Source organism: Elgaria multicarinata, chromosome 2, assembly GCF_023053635.1.
Source record: "Elgaria multicarinata webbii isolate HBS135686 ecotype San Diego chromosome 2, rElgMul1.1.pri, whole genome shotgun sequence".
NCBI lineage: Eukaryota > Metazoa > Chordata > Lepidosauria > Squamata > Anguidae > Elgaria > Elgaria multicarinata.
Window position 1 is genome coordinate 175,212,719 of NC_086172.1, and position 21,902 is coordinate 175,234,620.

Genomic DNA, 21,902 nt, shown 5'->3' on the forward strand with positions numbered 1-21,902 from the left:
TCCACCAGTGCAATCCTCTATGTGTCTACTCAGAAGTAAGCCCCATTGAGCACAATGAGATTTACTTCCAGAGAAGTTTATCTAGGATTGCAACTTTACTTGCTGTGTGTGTGTGTATGTCTGTTGCCAGGAGCGCTAATGTCCTTTTGTAATTACTGTGCTCCCTGAACACGATTTTGACACTGAGGATTGATTTACTGTGTTTGTGTTAAGAATGTAATATCACCTAAGCCCTAAGGTGCTTTGAAGAGTTCTAGATATATTACTCTCTCATTTATTTAAATAAGTACAAAGTTGCTGTCATTGCAATTAGGCATTCCGTTTGACGTGTAAAGGATTTAAAACCAATAAAATCCGATCGTGTGTGTAGATTACAGAACCCGTTGTTTCAAGAGTTCTCTGATGACAATTCCCCCCCCCCACTTTTCCAGCTCAAAGTCCAAAACAGCATATTTCCCAACAATTATTAGAATACTTAGCATGTAATATAGCGCTTTAGAGAGCTCAAAGGACTTTACATATATTAGCTCAGTAATCTTAACAATTCCAATGGTAGACCAATAATATTATCTCAGTCACGAAGAGTCGGAAACGGCTGAACGAATAAACAACAACTGTTAAAATAATTGCTGCTGACTTTTTATTAAGTATTTCCTCAACGGGTTGGATTTGTTTTGTATCATGTTTGTTTTTAGATAGGGTTTTATGCTTATTGGTATTTTGTTGCACCCACCCTACCTATCAGATGTTTTGGACTAAAATCCCCATAATCCCTGACCATTGGCCATGCTGGTTGGAGCTACTGGGAGTTGTAGTTCAAAATATCTGGAGGGCACCAGGTTGGGGGAGGCTGGTCTAAACAGAGACATACAGCATGGCTTCCCCTTTGGGAGGATAAATAGGCCTGTCCCCATCTTAGCCTCAACTATGCCGAAAGTGCCCTGCTTGTATGCCTACCAGTAAAATCGATTAGGCTGGTGAGCACAAGGGACAGGGCCTTCTCGCTCCCAGTGTGAGGCCGCTGTAAAGAAGGCAAACTCCATGTTAGGCATGATAAGAAAAGGAATTGAGAATAAAACAGACAGTATCCCACTGCCTTTATGCAAATCTATGGTGCGACCACACTTATAATACTGTGTACAGTTCTGGTCACTGCACCTAAAGGGTTGCACTGGGAGTCGGGAGATCCGGGTTCTAGTCCCCACCTGGTCATGGAAACCAACTGAGTGACTTTGGGCCAGTCACAGACTCTCAGCCCAGCCTACCTCACAGGGTGGTTGTTGTGAGGATAAAATGGAGTGGAGGATTATGTACACCACCTGGGGTTCCTTGTTGGGGGGAAAGCGGGATAAAAATGCATTAAGAATAAACAAAAATAAATGAAATGGTTAAAGGGCTGGAGCATCTCCCCTATGAGGGAAGGTAACCACACCTGGGATTGTTTAGCTTGGGGGGGAAAGGAGGCTAAGGGGAGACATGATAGAGGTGTCCAAAATTATGCATGGTGTGGAGAATGTGGATAAGGAAACATTTTTCTCCCTCTCTCAAAATACTAGAACCCAATGGGCTCATCCTGTGAAGCTGACTGGCAGGAGACTCAGGACAAAGAAAAGGAAAAACTTCTTCAGACAGCACATAGTTAAATTATGGAACTCACTACCACAAGAAGTAGTGATGGCCACCCATTTGGATGGCTTTAAAAGGAGGTTGGATAAATTGCTGGAGAAGGCTATTAATGGCTACTAGCCCTAATGGCTATGTGTTACCTCCAGTATTTGAGGCAGGTAAGCCTGTGTGCACCAGTTGCTGGGGAACATGGGCGGGAGGGTGCTGTTGCACTCATTTCCTGCTTTGTGGGTCCCTGGCCGATGGCTGGTGGGCCCCTGTGTGAACAGAGTGCTGGAACTAGATGGACCCTGGGTCTGATCCAGCATCAGGGCTCTTCTGATGTTCTTATGCTTGTGGCCCCAGAGTTGTGGGGCTCCCTTCTGTTTGACAGTTGCTTAGTCCCTTCGGTACGGGCCATTCAGAGGGCCTTAAAAATCTATCTTTTGACTGCTGCCAAGGGTGGCTCCTTGTGAATTGCCAAAAAGAGGACACACACCACCCAATGAGGGCAGTTTTGCATAAAAATTGCACACCCTAATCTATATGTATAGATGCAAACTTAGAAATAATTATTGTAATGTAAATAGAAATATGGTCCCTCTCACCATCACGTGGAAGACGGTGGCCAAGTGAGCCACGTGCCCCTGCTCCATCTGCTGCCCAGGTATGACGATGGGCAACTTCAAGGCTCCTTGAACGCTTCCTTTGCATGGTTCTTTGTCTTTAAACTGGACTTTGACTGGACAGCCCTTCAAACAGAGGACACCTTCACAACGGTGGAATATCCTCTGACATGTAAAGGACTGTCCTCTGCAAAGGAGGACACAAGGCATATCCACCCACGTTGCCTTTCGTAAAGAAAACGGATGGCTGCACATTCTGGAGCAGTTTCTCTCACACAGTTCTCTCGTGATTTGCCCAATGTTAAGTTGCAATGAGCTCAGAACAGAAAACGGCATGTGTTTTCATAGAATAGCAGAGTTGGAAGGGGCCTACAAGGCCATCGAGTCCAACCCCCTGCTCAATGCAGGAATCCACCCTAAAGCATCCCTGACAGATGGTTGTCCAGCTGCCTCTTGAAGGCCTCTAGTGTGGGAGGGCCCACAACCTCCCTAGGTCATTGGTTCCATTGTCGTGCTGCTCTAACAGTCAGGAAGTTTTTCCTGATGTCCAGATGGAATCTAGCTTCCTTTAACTTGAGCCCGTTATTCCGTGTCCTGCACTCTGGGAGGATCGAGAAGAGATCCTGGCCCTCCTCTGTGTGACAACATTTCAAGTATTTGAAGAGTGCTATCATGTCTCCCCTCCATCTTCTCTTCTCCAGGATAAACATGCCCTGTTCTTTCAGTCTCTCTCCATTGGGCTTTGTTTCCAGACCCCTGATCATCCTGGTTGCCCTCCTCTGAACACGCTCCAGCTTGTCTGCCTGCGTCCTTCTTGAAGTGTGGAGCCCAGAACTGGATGCAATTTAGAGGGGGTACAGGTGGCAGCGGGCCACCAGTACCCCCTCTAAAATGTGAAACCCGTCTTCCCCCTCAGATTCCAAAATAAAACCTTCCTGTCCTCATGGAAAATATTGACCCCACTTAATATCCTGGCTCCAGGAGATGGCGAGGTCATTTGTGTGCCAAGACCCCAACACCGGCACAGGAACCAGGGCCCTTCAACATCACCAGGCCTCACTTTGTGCTGAAACATCCACTCAGAATTCTTGGTTTGAGAAAGCTCTTCTTGAGGGCTCCCAAAATGCCAGTCAGTACAGATAGGCAATTAGCTCCTTCAGATGAAGGGAAATCACATTCCCTTACCGTGGCTCCGCTTCCTTTATCTCTTCTGCTTCTGCAATGAGCTGTAATTACACAAGGAAGAGAGCAGTGACCAAGTGGCTTGTATAGCCTCAATGAGGTTGAATGGAACAGCGCCCTCTAGTGGGTATTTTATAGCGCAACTTCTACTGCACATGGCAAGAAATATCGAGAAATAACTATGTTTTTCAGAAGAGTGGTTTTCTGAGCTTTTTAAAAAAATCACAAAAACTGGGAAATGGAGCGGGAGACGACAGGAGGATCACTGCATCGTGAAAATGACCCGTGAACATCCATGAGTAGCTGATAACGAGCATGCTATAAAACACTACTTTAAAGAAGCTCAATATTGACGAGAAGGGCCAATACTTTGACTCGGCATGAAGCAGCTTCCTATATTTTCCCGTGTGGCCTGAACCGCCCTCTCCTCCCAAACGTGCAATTTCAAGACAAAATACAAGGATGTAAAATACCCATTTTAAAACGAAAATATTTAATTTGTTAAAAAAAAATAGTGTACATATTCACATGCAAAACACACACACACACACACGTATAAAAAGTTTCTGATCACGAAAAGTAAGCTCATTCAATGCTCAGGCACGTGGTTTATGCCATTTCTGCACCAAATGTTTGTTTCTTACATTATTTTCAAACAGCTGTCAACACTCCCCCTCCCCCGCCACCGCCCCCATACCAGCTTTCCCCACACATTCACAATTCAAAATGTATCTGCTCCAGAAGAGTCTGGACTCCCGTGGATAGAACTGAGGCTCTGGTCGTCTATATCGGCAGATGGGACCGTCACAGGCATTTTTGCTGCTGCAAGCAGGGTGCCTAACTGGCCCGGGGTTTCGCCCCCTGAAACAGAGAGAACATCTCGTCATTTGCAATCCGGACCAAGCAAATAAATACAAGGCATGCCAAGACCACCATTGGATTTCACTGTCACAAGGAAAAACATCAAGGGACCTTGCCTGTGTGTCCAGTGCCAAGGCATCAACCAGAGTATTTTGCAGAAGCAGCTGCATTTTTGATTCAGATTTTCCTGAGTATGGGCTCTGACTTCTGTTAGCCACCCACACTGTTAGTAACTCCTACAGACAGTCATACCAAAACAAAACAAAAAAAGAAGAAGGAGGGAGATGATCAGGGGTCTGGAAACAAAGCCCTATGAGGAGAGACTGAAAGAACTGGGCACGTTTAGCCTGGTGAAGAGAAGATTGAGGGGAGACATGATAGCACTCTTCAAAGACTTAAAAGGTTGTCACACAGAGGAGGGCCAGGATCTCTTCTCGATCCTCCCAGAGTGCAGGACACGGAATAACGGGCTCAAGTTAAAGGAAGCCAGATTCCGGCTGGACATCAGGAAAAAATTCCTGACTTTTAGAGCAGTACGACAATGGAACCAGTTACCTTGGGCGGTTGTGGGCTCTCCCACACTAGAGGCCTTCAAGAGGCAGCTGGACAACCATCTGTCAGGGATGCTTTAAGGTGGATTCCTGCATTGAGCAGGGGGTTGGACTCGATGGCCTTGTAGGCCCCTTCCAACTCTGCTATTCTATGTTTCTATGATTCTAACTCCTTTCCAAATCCAAAAATAGGAATGTGAGTATTAGGCTAGTCAAACCCAACCATATGGATTAGAAGCATCCATGGCTGTAACAGCCAAAAACCACAAGATCTCGTAACTCTGAATTCCATCTCTCTGGCAACCCCATGTGCAACTTCTAGGCATAAACGAAAGCATTCAAATTATGGTTTCCAATTCTGTTCTGGAGGGCAAGGGCAAACTGTGTTTGCTTGTTCAGACGTAACAGGAAACTATGATTCGCGAGAATGAGAAGGAGGGAACTGAAACATGCATTGAGGCAGGGCAGGGCAGGAGAAGCGTGCAACCATGAGTCTTTGGCACAAGGGGCTAAACCCTGGTTTACTGTTATGTGTAGACAGGTTCTGACGTAAGCCAGGTCCATATGACAAGATTCTTGTGCTCCATATACAGCGTAGCAGGAATGAATTAATGTTTGAAGGAGGCAGCATAGCTCAGTGGTAGACCACATGCTTTGCATACAGAAGGTCCCAGGTTTGATCCGCGGCATCTCCAGGTAGGGCAAGAAAAACTCCTGCCAGAAACCTTGGAGAGCGTCTGCTGCTGCCAGTCAGTACGGACAATACTGGGCTACATGGGCCAAGGGTTTGACTCAGTATAAGGCAGTTTCCTGTGTTCCTATAGTCTTCTTATACTGACTGCTAATTTTGTACAATTCCCTAAAAAACAGCCTCTAGTCTTCCTGCTTGGTTTTGCACTGAACCCCAAGGCAGCCCACCTTCTTTTTTCTGTTTGATACTGTTCCCGGCAGCCCCTTACCCATAAGCTCCACTAACTTTACCAGGAATTAAAACCCAGAGGAGGCAGTTTGCTAAGGCATTCAGTGACTGACTGCACCCCTCGCCTATACAAGGCTCACAAAGCAAGAGCAAGTCTCAGCTGAGAAAGCCAAAGACTTGTATCACTTTCAAAGTATAAAACCAGAAGTCTCTAGTGGAGTTTGTATGACTATCGAGGCAGGCTATAAATAATCTCCCTTTTCTCATTGACATGCACAACAACTAACGTTTCCCACCCCCCTCAATTCTAAAGGGATAATATTGCCAAATCCTTTCCCCTTTCCCTGCTTAATTATCTACTGTGACTATGCAGCGGCAGCTCAGATTCATGTCGTGTGCTCCGTATTGTGCTTCGGAGACTACCAATTAGCTGATCAGCCCTGGCATAGAGCTTCTCCTCTACAGATATATGCGAGGGGCGGGCGGGCGGGTTGAGTTCTAAAGAGAGCAGCCATGGACTCTTCCCAGTCTCATCTCTGCTTCACCTAGCCAGCCCAAGTTGCCCAACCACCGGATCTACTCACAGCGAGAGCCGTCTCCTTCTCTTTGGGCTTTGAGAAGGACTCTCAAGGAAGTCTGGGCTCATCTACACCAAGCAAGATATTCCACTATGAAAACGGCATATGAGAATCATAGAATAGTAGAGTTGGAAGGGGCCTATAAGGCCATCGAGTCCAACCCCCTGCTCAATGCCACCCTAAAGCATAATAGAGGCAGGAGCCACACTACTGCTTCATAGCGGTATTGAAGTGGACTGACAACTGTTGGGGCCCATTGACACAGACCATAGACCACTTTCATAGTGTTGTATCCTGCTTGGTGTGGATGTGGCAATGGGCCCCAACAGTTGTCAGTGCACTTCAGTACCACTATAAAGCAGTAGTGTAGATCCGGCCTTTTATATACCACTTTCATACCGCTTTCAGAGTGGAATAATATCCTGCTTGGTGTAGATGAGCCGTCTCAGTTCCTTCAGGTTGATTGTCCAGCCTGCTCTCAGGACCAAGGCCTTAGGAAATCTGGCATTTCAGGTACTCAGCTAAACCGTGAGTGTACATATCCAAAATAGATAGGAAGATGCTCAAGGGATACCTGCTTCCTTAGAGAAACAGCAGAGGTGGGGGCAGAACATGCCTATAGAGAAAATCGTCCTACAACTTTCAGCATTTCCTAGCCAACATGGCTGGCTGAGGAATACTGGGAGATGCAGGACTTTCTTTCTGTCTGAACATGCCTAGGATTGTGCGCTTAGTTTCCCTGGAACATGGCTTGCCTACCACTCAGTGCGCAGAGAGATGGGCATGTGGGATCCATTCTACATCCTGCTCTCAGCTCTCACACGGCAACAGTGAGGTTCAACATGCCTAGCCAGCAGTGACTATATGCACCCTTGAATATGCCCCAGAATCTTTGGCTGACAAATGAACGTCAGAAGGGAAGTTTGAAAGCCCTTACTTTAAAATCACACGCTTACATTATATTGCCTTAAATTACAGTGGCTGGCACTTTCCAAAGCATAGCAATTAATTTTTGCAATAACAAATCCGATTCCGTGACTTCACTGTTTCAACAGGTGTTTCCAAGCTTACTAAAACACACACACACTGTTCCTAGACTATGCCCCTCCTGTAGCATTTGTATCTGAGATGGTGAAAGTGCACGTGAGATATACTTGGCAGGACTAACAGGGCCAATTTGATGTTGGAAAGGATAAATTGCAAAAGCGGAAGGCCCATCAATAGAAGTATCCGTTTTAAAGGCAAGAGCTGGCTGCAAACTCTCTAAGGGTCCAGTGATTCAGCCCCAAATTGCTTTTATCTGGTTTGTATTAATCACGCCAGTTGTCAGACCTCCAGCGTGTGCAACACAGACACTTTATAAACAGAAACGCCTGTAAGTTCATGTTCTCTCTCTCACACTCGTACAAGCGCACACGCACGCACACACACGGCTACTTGGCAAAACACGAATAAGTCCACTGTAGTACAACTAGGGCTGTGAGTCGTTTGTGGCAAAGCATGAAAAGACAAGTGTCGTATTTCATGCATAAGAAAGTCAAGCACTAAAAATAAATCCGCGTAATTTGTTTCAAATGTACGTTTCACTGGGACTAAAACTGGCATCTGAATAAAGAGCAAGTCCATGCATATTTAAGTTTGACATTATCAAATGTGACTCCGACTAGGTCAATAGCGGACATATTAGTGTTCCCCCTTGCAAAAAGGAGAGGGGGAAGAGAGATGTGAGAGAGAAATCAGAAGTTTGTAAACTGCTTCCGTTTGAGGATAGGCTGAAAAATCTGGACTCTCCTCTTTCAAAAGAAAGACGTGCATTAGGTAGAGCTTGGCATGAGAGAGGTCATGTGACCGCCTCACTTTCGCCACTCAGTTTTCAAATGGCTTTGTAGTCCTATGGCATTCTTTTAACCCAGTCCTGCTTACAATATTCAACCTGCTTTACAGAATCTCTCTTCATTAACATGAGAACAAAAGAAAACCCTGGGGGACCCGAGATTTCTGAAAAGGATAAACCCTTTAATGGACGCCTGAAGGGAAAGGTTGGGCTTGTGATTTCAGTTTTCTTCTTCCGCTCAACGGTATAACAGGGTGAAGAACGCCACTCTCCCACATCCGGAACAATTGATTTCCGACAGGCGCTGAGCTGCTATTACTCCCACCAACCTCTTAATATTGATTTCATTTCCCCCTTGGCTTCCTGGCCCCGCTTTTTTCATCAGCCCTCTGATAACACCTGACCACACTAAGAGGATGGCTGAATCATGACATCGTGATGTTAGCCAGTGGTCTGGGCTGATGGTTCCAGGCAGGCTGAGCCCAAAACCCCGGAGAAGGAGTATAATGCAATAAAGGTCTACAGGTCACTCTGCAACATTGCGATGGTGTTGTATTTTCTGAGTACTGAAAGCACCTCCCAGCTAGACATACATTAAGCACAAGTAATCACTGGCACCTCTGGGACAGCTTTTGTGACTTGTGTCCCCATATGCTGGTTCCTTTTGTGAAAGGTGTGTGTGTGTACACACACACACACACACACACACACACACACACACACACACACACCTACAGTTTATTGCTTTGAAGGCTACATGTAGCCAGTGTTGCATAAATTATGCCAAATCCGAGTGTGCCAAAGTCCAATATTGAGACACTCGCGAAAGATCACAGACGAGGCGTTGGGCTCCAAACGTTTATTCTCGAGAATAAGGTGACTCTTCTCACTCAAGGTGTTAATTCAGAGTCACCCTGCACTGAGGCAAGGCAGTAACTTATATACTTCCATGCAGTGGTCAGAGAGGGGAATTGCAGCCGAAATTGCTCGGCCGTCATCGCTGTGTGCTTTCCCAGGTGTGCTTTGCGCTTGTAGCCCTTCTCCTATTGGTGAAGTGGCTAGGGCGCAGTCCTAAGGACTTGGAAGCGATGTTTACTTGAAGTTAGGTGGTACTGGAGCTGTGGGGGGCGGGGAGAGACATCTGGTTGCTGCCATTACTATGAAATCCCTGCTCTCAGATGTCTTTTGTCCTGAATACCTGCACTTAACCTTTCCCCTATATGGTGATGTCCTGGTAGTTAATCAGCAATGTGGATTCAACAGGATTAACTTCATCCAGCAAGAAAGGGGCTTGGAAGTCACCTACATGCCACTTACATGGGGGTAAATGGAGTTTTTACTGAGGCGCATCTGGCTACTCCCCTTCCCTGCCTTGTTGTGCTCATTCGCCTTTTCCAGGTGTCCCCAGGTGGGCTCCTGGTGGGGTGTCCTAGAAGGGGTGCGGGTGCTTGCGTGTACACGTGTGCGGACACATGTGTACACATGTGTCTGAATGCATGTCAGGATGTGTGACTGCATGTCAGGGGAAATGGACATCCTAGATTTTACATCAGTAGCACAGGGGAGCAGACGTAGCTCTCTCAGACCTTTTCTTGTTTTTAAAGGTCGCAAACAGCAGCAACGTTAATCCGTTGCCGCACTTCCAAAAGTGGCGAGCCCTTTGCTTAATGTTTATATTCATTTGGCTCTTCGGAAGCTGTGTGATGCCGCCGCCTTCCCTGATGCCGAAACGTTCGCCTTCCCAGGGTTTGTTTTAAAATGAAAGGGCAAACAGCAGCTTGGGTCTCCTTCCGCAGCAAGAGACGATTCCTTGTCTCAGTTATATACGAAGAGGATTTTGCACGGCTGCTATGGGAAAGGGGCCTCCAGTAGCCTGCTCTGCAGTTGAGGCCGACGGGGAAGAAGGGATGCTGAGCCCCAGATTCTATTCAACTCACAACACCGGATTCCTTCCTTCCCACGTTCGCCAGGGAAGCTCAATACATTATAGATTAAAACTAAACAACAACCTTATTTGATTGGCTCCGGCCTTAGTGTATGATATACATGATATACATAAGAGCATTCACTTACAGACCATTCCTACAGCACGCCTTTGGATATCGCCCAACCCCACACATGTGGGGAGAGAGTGAGAGAGAACGAGAAAAAGAACATAGATCAAGACACCCATTTTACTAGTTTGCAACCTAATACAAAAATAAAACGGTTCGGCCCTATGGAAAGAACACCTGGAAAAACATCCCTGGCACGGGATGCGTCTTCCATTAAGAGCAGGGCTGACACAAGTGACTCGTTTCTTCCGCTGCCAGATGCCGGCTGCTTTGCTTTGTTGAGTGCTGACTTCAAAGTTTAAGCGCTGTCGTGTTCCAGTGCCTCAGTGCCCCCCCCCTTACATGGCAGCGTCTCAAGTCCGATCCTCAGAGCTTTGAGCACACACCTGCATCCCCCTCATTCAAGTTTTTATATGCTTCCAGTAGAGAAGCAACTATTCTCTCTCTCTCTTTTTAAAATCATCCCTCTGTTCCTCTTCTTTGTTCTTTGCTTCCCTCTTTTCTTCTTGCCTAAAGCAGGAACACATCTGGATTGTATTTACAGATGAGAGTAGTGTGTGTGTGTGTGTGTGTGTGCAAAACACAGACCCCCCATTGCTAGGGAACACTTGGACAATGCTTGCTACAAATAGCTCCGTATGAACATGACTACTAAAGACTTAGATAGCATCAACACTGCACCAGGTGCTGTAGAGAAAGGAGACCATCCCTGCCCAGAACTCCATATACCAGCCTTCTAAAAGTTGGTGCCCTCCAGATATGTTGGAGTTGCAGTCTATGACACCGGTTAAACCAGTGGTCTTCAACTGGTCCAGACCCACCTCGGACTCCCAACCTGCAACATGAGACCCAGTTTCACAACTCCACAACATGGCAGCAACAGCTTTGCCGCGACCCAAGGAGGACCCCGCGACTCCTCTGAACATGCTCCTCTGAACAAGCTGGAGCGTGTTCAGAGGAGGGCAACCAGGATGATCAGGGGTCTGGAAACAAAGCCCTATGAAGAGAGACTGAAAGAAATGGGCATGTTGAGCCCGGAGAAGAGAAGATTGAGGGGAGACATGATAGCACTCTTCAAATACTTAAAAGGTTGTCACAGAGGAGGGCCAGGATTTCTTCTCGATCCTCCCAGAGTGCAGGACACAGAATAACAGGCTCAAGTTAAAGGAACCCAGATTCCAGCTGGACATCAGGCAAAACGTCCTGACTGTTAGAGCAGTACGACAATGGAATCAGTTACCTAGGGAGGTTGTGGGCTCTCCCACACTAGAGGCCTTCAAGAGGCAGCTGGACAACCATCTGTCAAGGATGCTTTAGGGTGGATTCCTGCACTGAGCAGGGGGTTGGACTCGATGGCCTTGTAGGCCCCTTCCAACTCTGCTATTCTATGATTCTATGACCCATCTGGACCGATCTTGCGACCCACTTTTGGGTCGCGACCCACCCGTTGAAGACCGCCGGGTTAAGCCATGTACTGTGGAGTGTCAGCGTAAGGTGGGGTGAAAGGGAAGAGCCTAAGGCCTAATTCATGAGGGCCGAGGAAGATGCACGGGAGAGTTGGATGGTTGTGAAGGGGAACAACTCAACCATTCAGGGCAGTTAAGGAAAAGGCTTTTCTAAAGGAAAGGGTCTTGCAGGAGAAAAACGGAAGCAGGAGCTGTGTCAGAATAGAGGAGGGGATGGTGGCTGTTCTCAGGAAAGGCAGCAGTGACAGGTGAGGGAGCAAAGGGAGAAGACTCCTTCCAAGGTCCGCCTGGCGCCTACACTGTACTCCTTTCGTCGCCAGCTGAAGACCTTTTTATTCTCCCAGTATTTTAACACTTAGTTTTAACTTAAATTTAAATTTTACTGTTTTAACTCTGTATTTTAATTTTATATCAATTTTGCTGCATGGTTTTGCTTTTTATATTGTATTGTGTATTTGTGCTTTTAACCTGTTGATTGTTTTACTATGATTTTAATTTTTGTGAACCGCCCAGAGAGCTTCAGCTATTGGGCGGTATAGAAATGTAATACATACATAAATAAATAAATACTAAGGGAGCTTGTTGTGCAGTCAGAAAGGGAAAGGGATGGGACAGAAGCAGAGATCAGGGAAAAGAGACACAATTTATTTAAATAATTTCGATCCTGCAGCGTCCCTCACTTGAGGAGGCAGAGGGCAATTTCAAGAATCCATAAAAACAACACATGAGAACCCAGAACAGGTTAAGGGACATCAATGACAGCATTACCCAAGAGCTCCACACAAAAGGCACTACCTAGATGGCTTTGAAATGCGATGAGATAAATTCATGGAGGAGGTATAGTGATGGCTATGGTGATGGATACCATTGTTTTTATACTGTTTATATTTTTATTTATTTATTTATTTATTTATTTAATTACATTTATATACCGCCCCACAGCCGAAGCTCTCTGGGCGGTTTGATGGTTTTAAATGTTGTATACTTTTTTAATGTTCACTGTTTTGAACTTTTGTAAACCGCCCAGAGAGCTTCGGCTATGGGGCGGTATATAAAGGTAATAAATAAATATAAATAAATAATATTAGCCACAAGTGCTGTGCCACTGAACACCAGCTGTCGCAGGGCAACAGGCTTTGCGGGAGGCCGTCCTTTTAAGATGACTCGGAAGCTTCGATTGGCACAGAATTCTGCAGCTCCCCTCTTTGAGAAGTTGGGGAGGGGAGCTCGTTCCTCATATTTCACCTCTTAGGTTCCAGCTTCAGAATCCAGTGCTGACAATCAAATAGCAGAGGGCGTGATGGTGCTAGAAACGGGGACCGAGAGCTTGAGACAGTGAAAGGTCATTGCTTTTTAAGGGAGAAGGCATAACATAAGAGGGGCCATGCTGGATCAGACCCAGGGTCCATCTAGTCCAGCACTCTGTTCACACAGTGGCCAACCAGCTGTCGGCCAGAGACCAACAAAGCAGGACATGGTGCAACAGCACCCTCCCACCCATGTTCCACAGCAACTGGTGCACACAGGCTTACCGCCTCGAATACTGGAGATAGCACACAACCCTCAGGGCTAGTAGCCATGGATAGCCATCTCCTCCAGGAATTTATACAACCCCCTTTTAAAGCCATCCAAATGGGTGGCCATCACTACATCTTGTGGCAGTGAGTTCCATAATTTAACTCTGCGCTGTGTGAAGAAGTCCTTCCTTTTATCTCTCCTGAATCTCCCACCAATCAGCTTCTTGGGAGGACCAAATACAATTATTAGGTACAATTAACAGCAGATGGTAAAACCTACCTGAAAGCAACGATTTAAGGTACATATTAGGCTCAACCTGAGTCCGATCCATGTCTCTCTGGAAATCTGTTTAAGGGGAAAACAAGAAATTTGTTTTATAGGGTGCCAACAAGAAAGGAAAGGCAAGAACATTGAAACAGGCCCATCAACATTACACTAAGCAGCTAAAAAACAGGCCTGGAGCTCTTCTGGAGAGTAGCTGACAGCCATTGCAGTGTAGTGATTATAGTGTTGGACTGGGAAGATCTGGGTTCTAGTCCCCATTCTGTCATGAAGCTCACTGGTTGACTTTGGGCCAATCACCAACCCTCAACCAAATCTACCTCAAAGGTTGTTATGAGGATAAAATGGAGAGGAGGAGGATTCCGTATGCCGCATTGGGATCCTTGGAAGAAAGGTGGGATGTAAGTGTAACAAATAAACAATTTCCAAGTGTGGGTTTATTCTGTTCTGGGAATCTCTGAGATGATCCTCCATCAACTTAGGCCTTAGCTCTCGTAGAGGTGGTAGACCTGTTTCTGGATGGGCGCTTGGGTGACCAAATGCTCCTTCCCTTCATAACAATTCCTCGCACAGGCTAGGCTCCAACTCGTCTTCCTGGGATCTGTTTTGGATGGAGGAGCATTCAGTCATGTGAAGTCCCAGTCATATGGTACAGGTTTACTGCTTCTGTTGAGAGAATTGTTTCAAAACCTGAAATGCATGGAGTAGTCCGCTCCAGGATTCAAATGGCCTGACTTTTCTGTCTTCCCCAAGAGGAGTGGTTGCCATATTTGCAGTCACGAAGAGTGACCGCCCAAGGTTATAATGAAACATTTTCTTTTCTTTTTGGAAACGGAAGAACAAAGACACCACCACTTTCTCCCTCCACGAGGGCATGGATTCAGCCGCTTCAAGGCAGAGACGCGTGTCTATGCCGGCATTGCAGAACCAGGGCTGGCTGCTTGGCGAAAGTCATACTCGGAGCGTGGAAAAAAAGAGAGCAGTCCTCACAGCCGAAGTAATTTTTTTAACGCCACTTTCTAACCCTTCTAGACTCTCAGCCCAACCTACCTCACAGGGTTGCTGTTGTGAGGATAAAAGGGAGAGGAGGATTATGTATGCCGCCTTGGGTTCCTTGGAGGAAAAAAGGCGGGATATAAATGCAATAAAAAATAAAATAAATTATTTCCATGTCTAATCCTGCATTCTCCTTTGAAGGCTCCTCGACAGAGACTTCAGGAAGAATTCTCCCAGAGTGCCTACAAGATGGTTTTCTAAAACACCGGCAGGACATCTTTTTGGAATTTACATGCAAGCCTGAGACATATTTATGATAATGAGAAGAATTTAATGGTGTGAAAAGGTCCGCACCTCAGCTGCTTTTACAGCAGACTGCTGAAAAGCTCTCGACCGGGATCAGTGCCAGCACTTTCAAAATTACTCGCAAGCATCTGGGACAGTACGGGAAAGGCCTGTCAATAAGCAAGAAGTTCCCAATTCTCCTTCATGGATCATGACACACTGTGCTGCAAAGGAGGAAGAGGAGATAAAGAATGGGCTCAGAGGATGAGTCTTCTGACAGATTAACCGGTTAAAGAGCAGGAAGGAGAGAGCAAGGATAAGGGTTCAATTCTCAATGTAGATGAAAGTAAGACCTCGCAAAATCTGTGAAGAGACCTGTGCTATTTAATTCATATTTATTTATTTATTGCATTTATATCCCGCCTTTTTTCCTCCAAGGAACCCAAGGTGGCGTACGACATAATCATCCTCTCCATTTTATCCTCCCAAAACCAACCCTGTGAGGTAGGTTGGGCTGAGAGTCTGTGACTGGCCCAAAGTCATCCAGTGGGTTTCCATGGCTGAGAGGGGACTAGAACCCGGATCTCCCAGCACCCAGTCCAAACACTTTAGCCACTACCCCACATCATGGTCCATCAGTGATATGTTCAGATCGATGAAAACTCAAGTGCACAGCAAAGAGCTCTGAAAGAATGTGATGGAGGGTTATAAAGCTATGAATGGGGTCAAGAAAGTAGGGTGGATCTGTGCCACGACACAGGCTCTTTACAACAGGCCTGTCCGCGGACACTCCCTGCTCAAGCTAAGCGCCACCACTTTATGAGCCTGAGGTGAGGGACAAACACCACCTTTCTACAAACTATGTGGAGAAAGGGGTTAAACAGGAATAATTTCAGGAATAAAATAATGTGCTGTGAATTATATGTGCTGATGGTGAATTAATGTCAGAACGGGTGTTATATGTATAGAACTGCAGATGATAAATGCCAAGGAGACACGTGGGATTTTTGTGGTAGTAAAACAAACTGAATACAAATTTATTTCAATGTTCACAAACTTTGTTTCATAATAAAACTTTTCAGACCCTTGTTAAAAACTCGCATCCAATCCTTTCTCTCTTCTCATACACGCTTTCCTTTCTCTCACACCTTCACTCTTGAACTTTCTTTATTATCAGGATTGTTTAATATACACCAACTGACTATCTGCACACTACACTCAAAAGACAACCCTCTTTACCCTGATCCTCTAATTCTCTCTCGAACCAAAGTATTTCAAAAACACCCCCCCCCCTTATCATCTCAGTCATTCCCTTATATATACTCCTCCCCGCTCCTAAGATATTCAGTCTCCACCCACTCAGGTCAACCTTCTAAACACAATAGATTCACAAATCCTAGACATTAGAGAATTGACTTGTGGGGTGTAACGCCACAGGATCTTTCTCCTATAGCACCAGAACTCACGTCAACCGCATGAAATTGGCAGGCGTACAGGCTCAGGCCACCCTCAACCAACAGGTCAGAGAAGCTGTGGGAACCTTCCAACCTGGGGCCATATGACATGTGGGAATTTGTACTATCTAGGGAAAACCGGATCGCTCTAGGAAGGACAGAGCATGCCTGTACCAAACGATATACTTAAAAGGTTGTCACACAGAGGAGGGCCAGGATCTCTTCTCGATCCTCCCAGAGTGCAGGACACGGAATAACGGGCTCAAGTTAAAGGAAGCCAGATTCCGGCTGGACATCAGGAAAAACTTCCTGACTGTTAGAGCAGTGCGACAATGGAATCAGCTACCTAGGGAGGTTGTGGGCTCTCCCACACTAGAGGCATTCAAGAGGCAGCTGGACAACCATCTGTCAGGGATGCTTTAGGGTGGATTCCTGCATTGAGCAGGGGGTTGGACTCGATGGCCTTGTAGGCCCCTTCCAACTCTGCTATTCTATGATTCTATGATCTGCCCCACAGAGGATGCTTTCCCCTGTCAACTGCTGGGGTATGGGAATAAAGAGCGTTTAACTTCATCACGTCCTCTGGCCTCCACCAGGGAGAAGAAGACCGCTTGTACACTACCACCCCTACCATGCTCAATCCCAGAGGAATTATTTAAGGAGTTTTTTTTTTAATCCTGCTGTTAATTTATGTTAGTTTTTTTAAATATTTCTTGGCTGCCTTTCAGGCCAGAAGCCCTCTTGAGGCGTTGTACGGTCCAAAGAAGTTCCCAGCACAGCAATCAGATTAATAATCAGCCGGTCCCTCCCCGTGCTTTGTAGGACCTTAGCGTTCTACATTTAACACCAAGTTCTACATTTAGGAAATAGAAACCAAAGGCACAGTTACAAGATGAGGGACACTTGGCTCAGCAATACTACAAACGAGAAGGATCTTGGAATTGTTGTAGATCGCAAGCTGAATATGAGCCAACAGTGCGATATGGCTGCAAGAAAGGCAAATGCTATTTTGGGCTGCATTAATAGAACTATAGCTTCCAAACCACGTGAGGTACTGGTTCCTCTCTATTCGGCCCTGGTTAGGCCACATCTAGAGTATTGCGTCCAGTTCTGGGCTCCACAATTCAAGAAGGACGCAGACAAGCTGGAGCGTGTTCAGAGGGGGGCAACCAGGATGATCAGGGGTCTGGAAACAAAGCCCTATAAAGAGAGACTGAAAGAACTGGGCATGTTTAGCCTGGAGAAGAGAAGATTGAGGGGAGACATGATAGCACTCTTCAAATACTTAAAAGGTTGTCACACAGAGGAGGGCCAGGATCTCTTCTCGATCTTCCCAGAGTGCAGGACACGGAATAACAGGCTCAAGTTAAAGGAAGCCAGATTCCAGCTGGACATCAGGAAAAACTTCCTGACTGTTAGAGCAGTGCGACAATGGAATCAGTTACCTAGGGAGGTTGTGGGCTCTCCCACACTAGAGGCCTTCAAGAGGCAGCTGGACAACCCTCTGTCAGGGATGCTTTAGGGTGGATTCCTGCATTGAGCAGGGGGTTGGACTCGATGGCCTTGTAGGCCCCTTCCAACTCTGCTATTCTATGATTCTACGATTCTATGATAGCACGGCCGGGGTCCTCCGAGCTGGGCCCCTGCATGGCTTTGGCAGCCATTCTCCCAGGGCCAAACCTGCCCCGCCTGCCATTGGGGAAGGCTTTGGAGGAAAGCATGCTGGTGAAGGGTCCCTCCTGCAGTTTCCCCTTTCCTGTTGCGTTCTCAGGGGGGTCGGGTAGGGGTGCCTGTGTCCCAGAAAAGGAGACTCATAAGGAGGCGACAGCACCACAAGACAACAGCTCATCGCTCTCCTGGGTCAGCCCACGTGTTTTGCAGAAGAACAGAGCTGGCTGGGGGGTGGGATGACTTTCTTTCTGCTCTCTTGCTCTCCTCGGCTCTGTTTGTTCTCGGTAAAGCTTTAAAAAGGGATAAGATAGATTCATGAAAGAGAAGGCAGTCAATGGCTACTAGTCCTGATGGCTGCATGCCACCTCAGCGGCACTGGGCCCAAGCCCTGGGGGAGATGAGTAGCTCGGTGGCACTCATGCCCCACAGGCAGCCTTTTTAACAGAATGCTGGCTGAGATAGATCCGTGGTCTGATCCATCAGGGTTCTTGTGTTCTCCAAGAAACTTCAGCAGAAACCGCTGGGATTATTTATTTATTGCATTTATATCCCGCCTTTTTCCCTCCAAGGAACCCAAGGCGGTGTACATAATCCTCCTCATTTTAGCCTCACAACAACAACCCTGTGAGGTAGGCTGGGCTGAGAGTCTGTGCCTGGCCCAAAGTCACCCAGTGGGTTTCCATGACGGAGTGGGGACTAGAACCCAGATCTCCCGACTCACAGTCTAACACTTTAGCCACTATATCACACTGGTTTCTTTGGAATACAATTTTAAAGCCACTGTACAGCACCAGTGGACGGTTTATTACTCATTAATATAGACCAGGGGTGAGCAGAAGAGAGATCTCCAGCTGTTGGGACTTCAACTCCCAGAAGCCCCTGCCAGCACAGCCAATGGTCAGGAATGCAGGGAGTTGAAGTCCAAAACATCTGGAGAACTACTTTCGGCCCTGATGTGGACAACTGAAATGACTCCCACGTCTCCCCAAAGCCGCTTTCTTTTTGTTTTCTATCAACAGAAACATCCCATTTTGAAAAACAAAACAATGACCTTTGAACTCAAGAGCTGCCTGAACGGAGGGAGAAACCACTTTCAATTATTATTTATAATTCATTTCCCCACACCCTTCCCCTGGCTCTGGATGCGAAGCTTTGATCTTATGTTACAAATATGTGTAGCTTACATTTTATATATATGTAAAAAAAATACTATATAAGGGAAGGTTATGAAGGAAAACAAAACCAAAGACAAACAAGATGATTACATTTGGAATAAACTGTTTTTATGTTAGTGAAAGGAGATAGCACTGAAGCGGACGATTTTTGCCTGGGCTCAGGCTGAAACTATGCAAACAAGAAGAAGTGTTTTCACTTTCATCCCAACTCTTTCATCTGCAGCCCAGCTCCCCGGGAAAGCGGCCCGGATTTTGCCGAAAAATTCTGGGCCTGCCACAAAAGCAGTCCAAGCAAAGCGTAAAGTTTGCACGACCCGAATTCTGCTTTCCCCAACCTGGTGCCTGCCACGACACAGGCTCTGAACAACAGGCCCGGCCGCGGACACTCCCTGCTCAAGCCAAGCACCACCGCTTGATACGCCTGAGGCGAGGGACAAACACCGCCTTTCTCCAAACTATGTGGAGAAAGGGGTTAAATGGAGAAGGATTTCAATAATAAAATAATGCGCTGTGAATTTATTTATTTATTTATTTATTTATTACATTTCTATACCGCCCAATAGCCGGAGCTTACATGTGCTGAGGTGAATTATTGTCAGAGTGGGTGTTAAATGAATAAACTTCTGGTGATAAATGCCAAACAGACACGTGGGATTTTTGTGGTAGTTAAAACAAAATGATTAAAATTTATTTTTTTAAAGTTCACAAGCTTTGTTTCAAAATAAAACCTTTAAAAACCCTTTTTGAAACCTCTCCTCCAATCCTTTCACCCATTCACGTACACGCTTTCCTGTCACCCACACATTCGTTCTTGGATTTTATGATCAGTATTGTTTATTTTATACAAACTGTCCATCTGCACACCCCACTCAAAAGACTCCACTCTCTATACTGAACCTCAAACTCTCCAGTACCCAAGTACTCTACACACAGAGAGCTCAAGCACTAAAGGCTAAAGACTCTAAGACAGCCTTCCTCAACCTGGGGCGCTCCAGATGTGTTGGACTACAACTCCCAGAATGCCCCAGCAGTCCAACACATCTGGAGCGCCCCAGGTTGAGGAAGGGTGCTCTAAGAGGACCCAAGTCTCTCACAATCCCCTCAGTCATCCCCTTATATATCACTCCTCCCCCCTCCTCAGACATCCTAACTCCGCCCACTCAGGCCAACATTCCAAGCACCACAGTTTTGAACTACAATTCCCAGCATTCTTGGCCACTGGCATGGTGGCAGGTGCTGATGGGAGCTGAAGTCCAAAACATCTGGAAGGCACCAGGTTATGAAGGGCTGCTCTAATTATTGCACTGAGCGAAAAGCTAAGAGCTGCAATTCCTAAAGGCTGGACAAAGAATTATTTCTTTGTTTGGGGCTTAAGGTAAATCCAGGCTGTGGTCAAGCGGGGTTTGGAGGAGCATTTAAGTGAATCCAAACGGTAAGATTAAGAGCATCCCTCAGATTTATGGCTTGTGAAATAATAAAACAAAACAGGAAAAGAAAGGAACCTCTCGTGCAAGCACTGAGTCATTACTGACTCTTGGAGGGGACGCCAGCTTTCGCTGACGTTTTCTTGGCAGGGCTTATAGCGGGGTAGTTTGCCGTTGCCTTCCCCGGCCGTTATTGCCCTTCTCCCAGCTAACTGGGTACTCATTTTACCGACCTCAGGAGGATGGAAGGCTGAGTCAACCCGAGCCGGCTGCCTGAAACCAGCTTCCGCTGGGATTGAACTCAGGCCATGGGGAGAGTTTCAGCTGCAGAAACTGCTGCTTTACCGCTCTGCGCCACACGAGGCTCTAAAACAAAACAAGAAGATTTTTAAAAAAGCAAACACGCAAATGACAATAATATAACATGTAGGTCAGCAGGACAGTTAAAAAGAAATGAAAAAAGCAACAAAATCAAATCAGCTAGATGACACGCTGGCAGGCCTGGATAAATAAAAAGGTATTGACAACGTAGCACCGGAAAGATGTCAACATTACGGCAGGAATTCCGTTCTTATTCTCCTTGATCTAACTGCAGCCTTTGACACGGTTGATCATGATCTTCTCTTAGATTCCCTTCATGACCTTGGATTTTGTGGCTCTGTCTATAACTGGTTTGCCTCCTATCTAGCGGGTCGCTCTTTCAGCGTGTTGACTAATGGCAGCTTGTCTTCCTCCTTTCCCCTTTCAGTAGGGGTTCCGCAAGGCTCGGTGCTTGGCCCGTTGTTGTTTTCCTTATACATGTTGCCCTTGGGCAAGCTTATTCAATCTCATGGCCTCCAATATCATCTGTACGCCGATGATACACAACTATATCTGTCATCTCCGGAACTTTCTCCTGATGTTCACGATCGTATCTCGGCATGTCTTTCAGATATCTCAGCTTGGCTGCTTCGTTGTCGCTTGAAGCTTAACATGGCAAAGACTGAATTGCTTGTTTTTCCTCCTAAACCTTCTCCTCATCTCTCATTCTCTCTTACTGTCAATGATGTTACGCTTACTCCGGTCAAGGAAGCTCGTAGCCTTGGCTTTATCTTCGACTCCTCGCTCTCCTTTATTCCTCATATTGAGGCAGTAGCTAAATCTTGTCGATTTTTCCTGTATAATATTGCCAGGATTCGATCATTTTTGTCTGTCTCTTCTGCCAAGACGCTTGTTCATGCACTGGTTATTTCACGGTTGGACTACTGCAACCTTCTTCTCTCTGGCCTTCCTTCTTCTCACATCAGTCCGTTGGTTTCTGTTCACCACTCTGCCGCAAAGATCATCTTCTTAGCTCGCCGCTCCGACCACGTTACTCCGCTTCTGAAATCTCTTCATTGGCTTCCAATTCACTTCAGAATCCAATATAAACTTCTCCTGTT

The 21,902-nt window shown here is 46.3% G+C and overlaps 1 protein-coding gene across 1 annotated transcript in view; it reads right to left on the reverse strand.

Annotated features, from left to right (window-relative positions):
• Positions 1–4,110: 4,110 nt before the first annotated feature.
• The window catches only part of KIAA0586 (KIAA0586 ortholog), a 110,088-nt gene continuing 92,296 nt past the window's right edge, over positions 4,111–21,902 (reverse strand). Inside the window, 2 exon segments of the mRNA XM_063118232.1 lie at positions 4,111–4,274; positions 13,474–13,539. Of these exon segments, the coding sequence (XP_062974302.1) occupies positions 4,135–4,274; positions 13,474–13,539 (206 nt within the window). The 3' untranslated portion in view covers positions 4,111–4,134.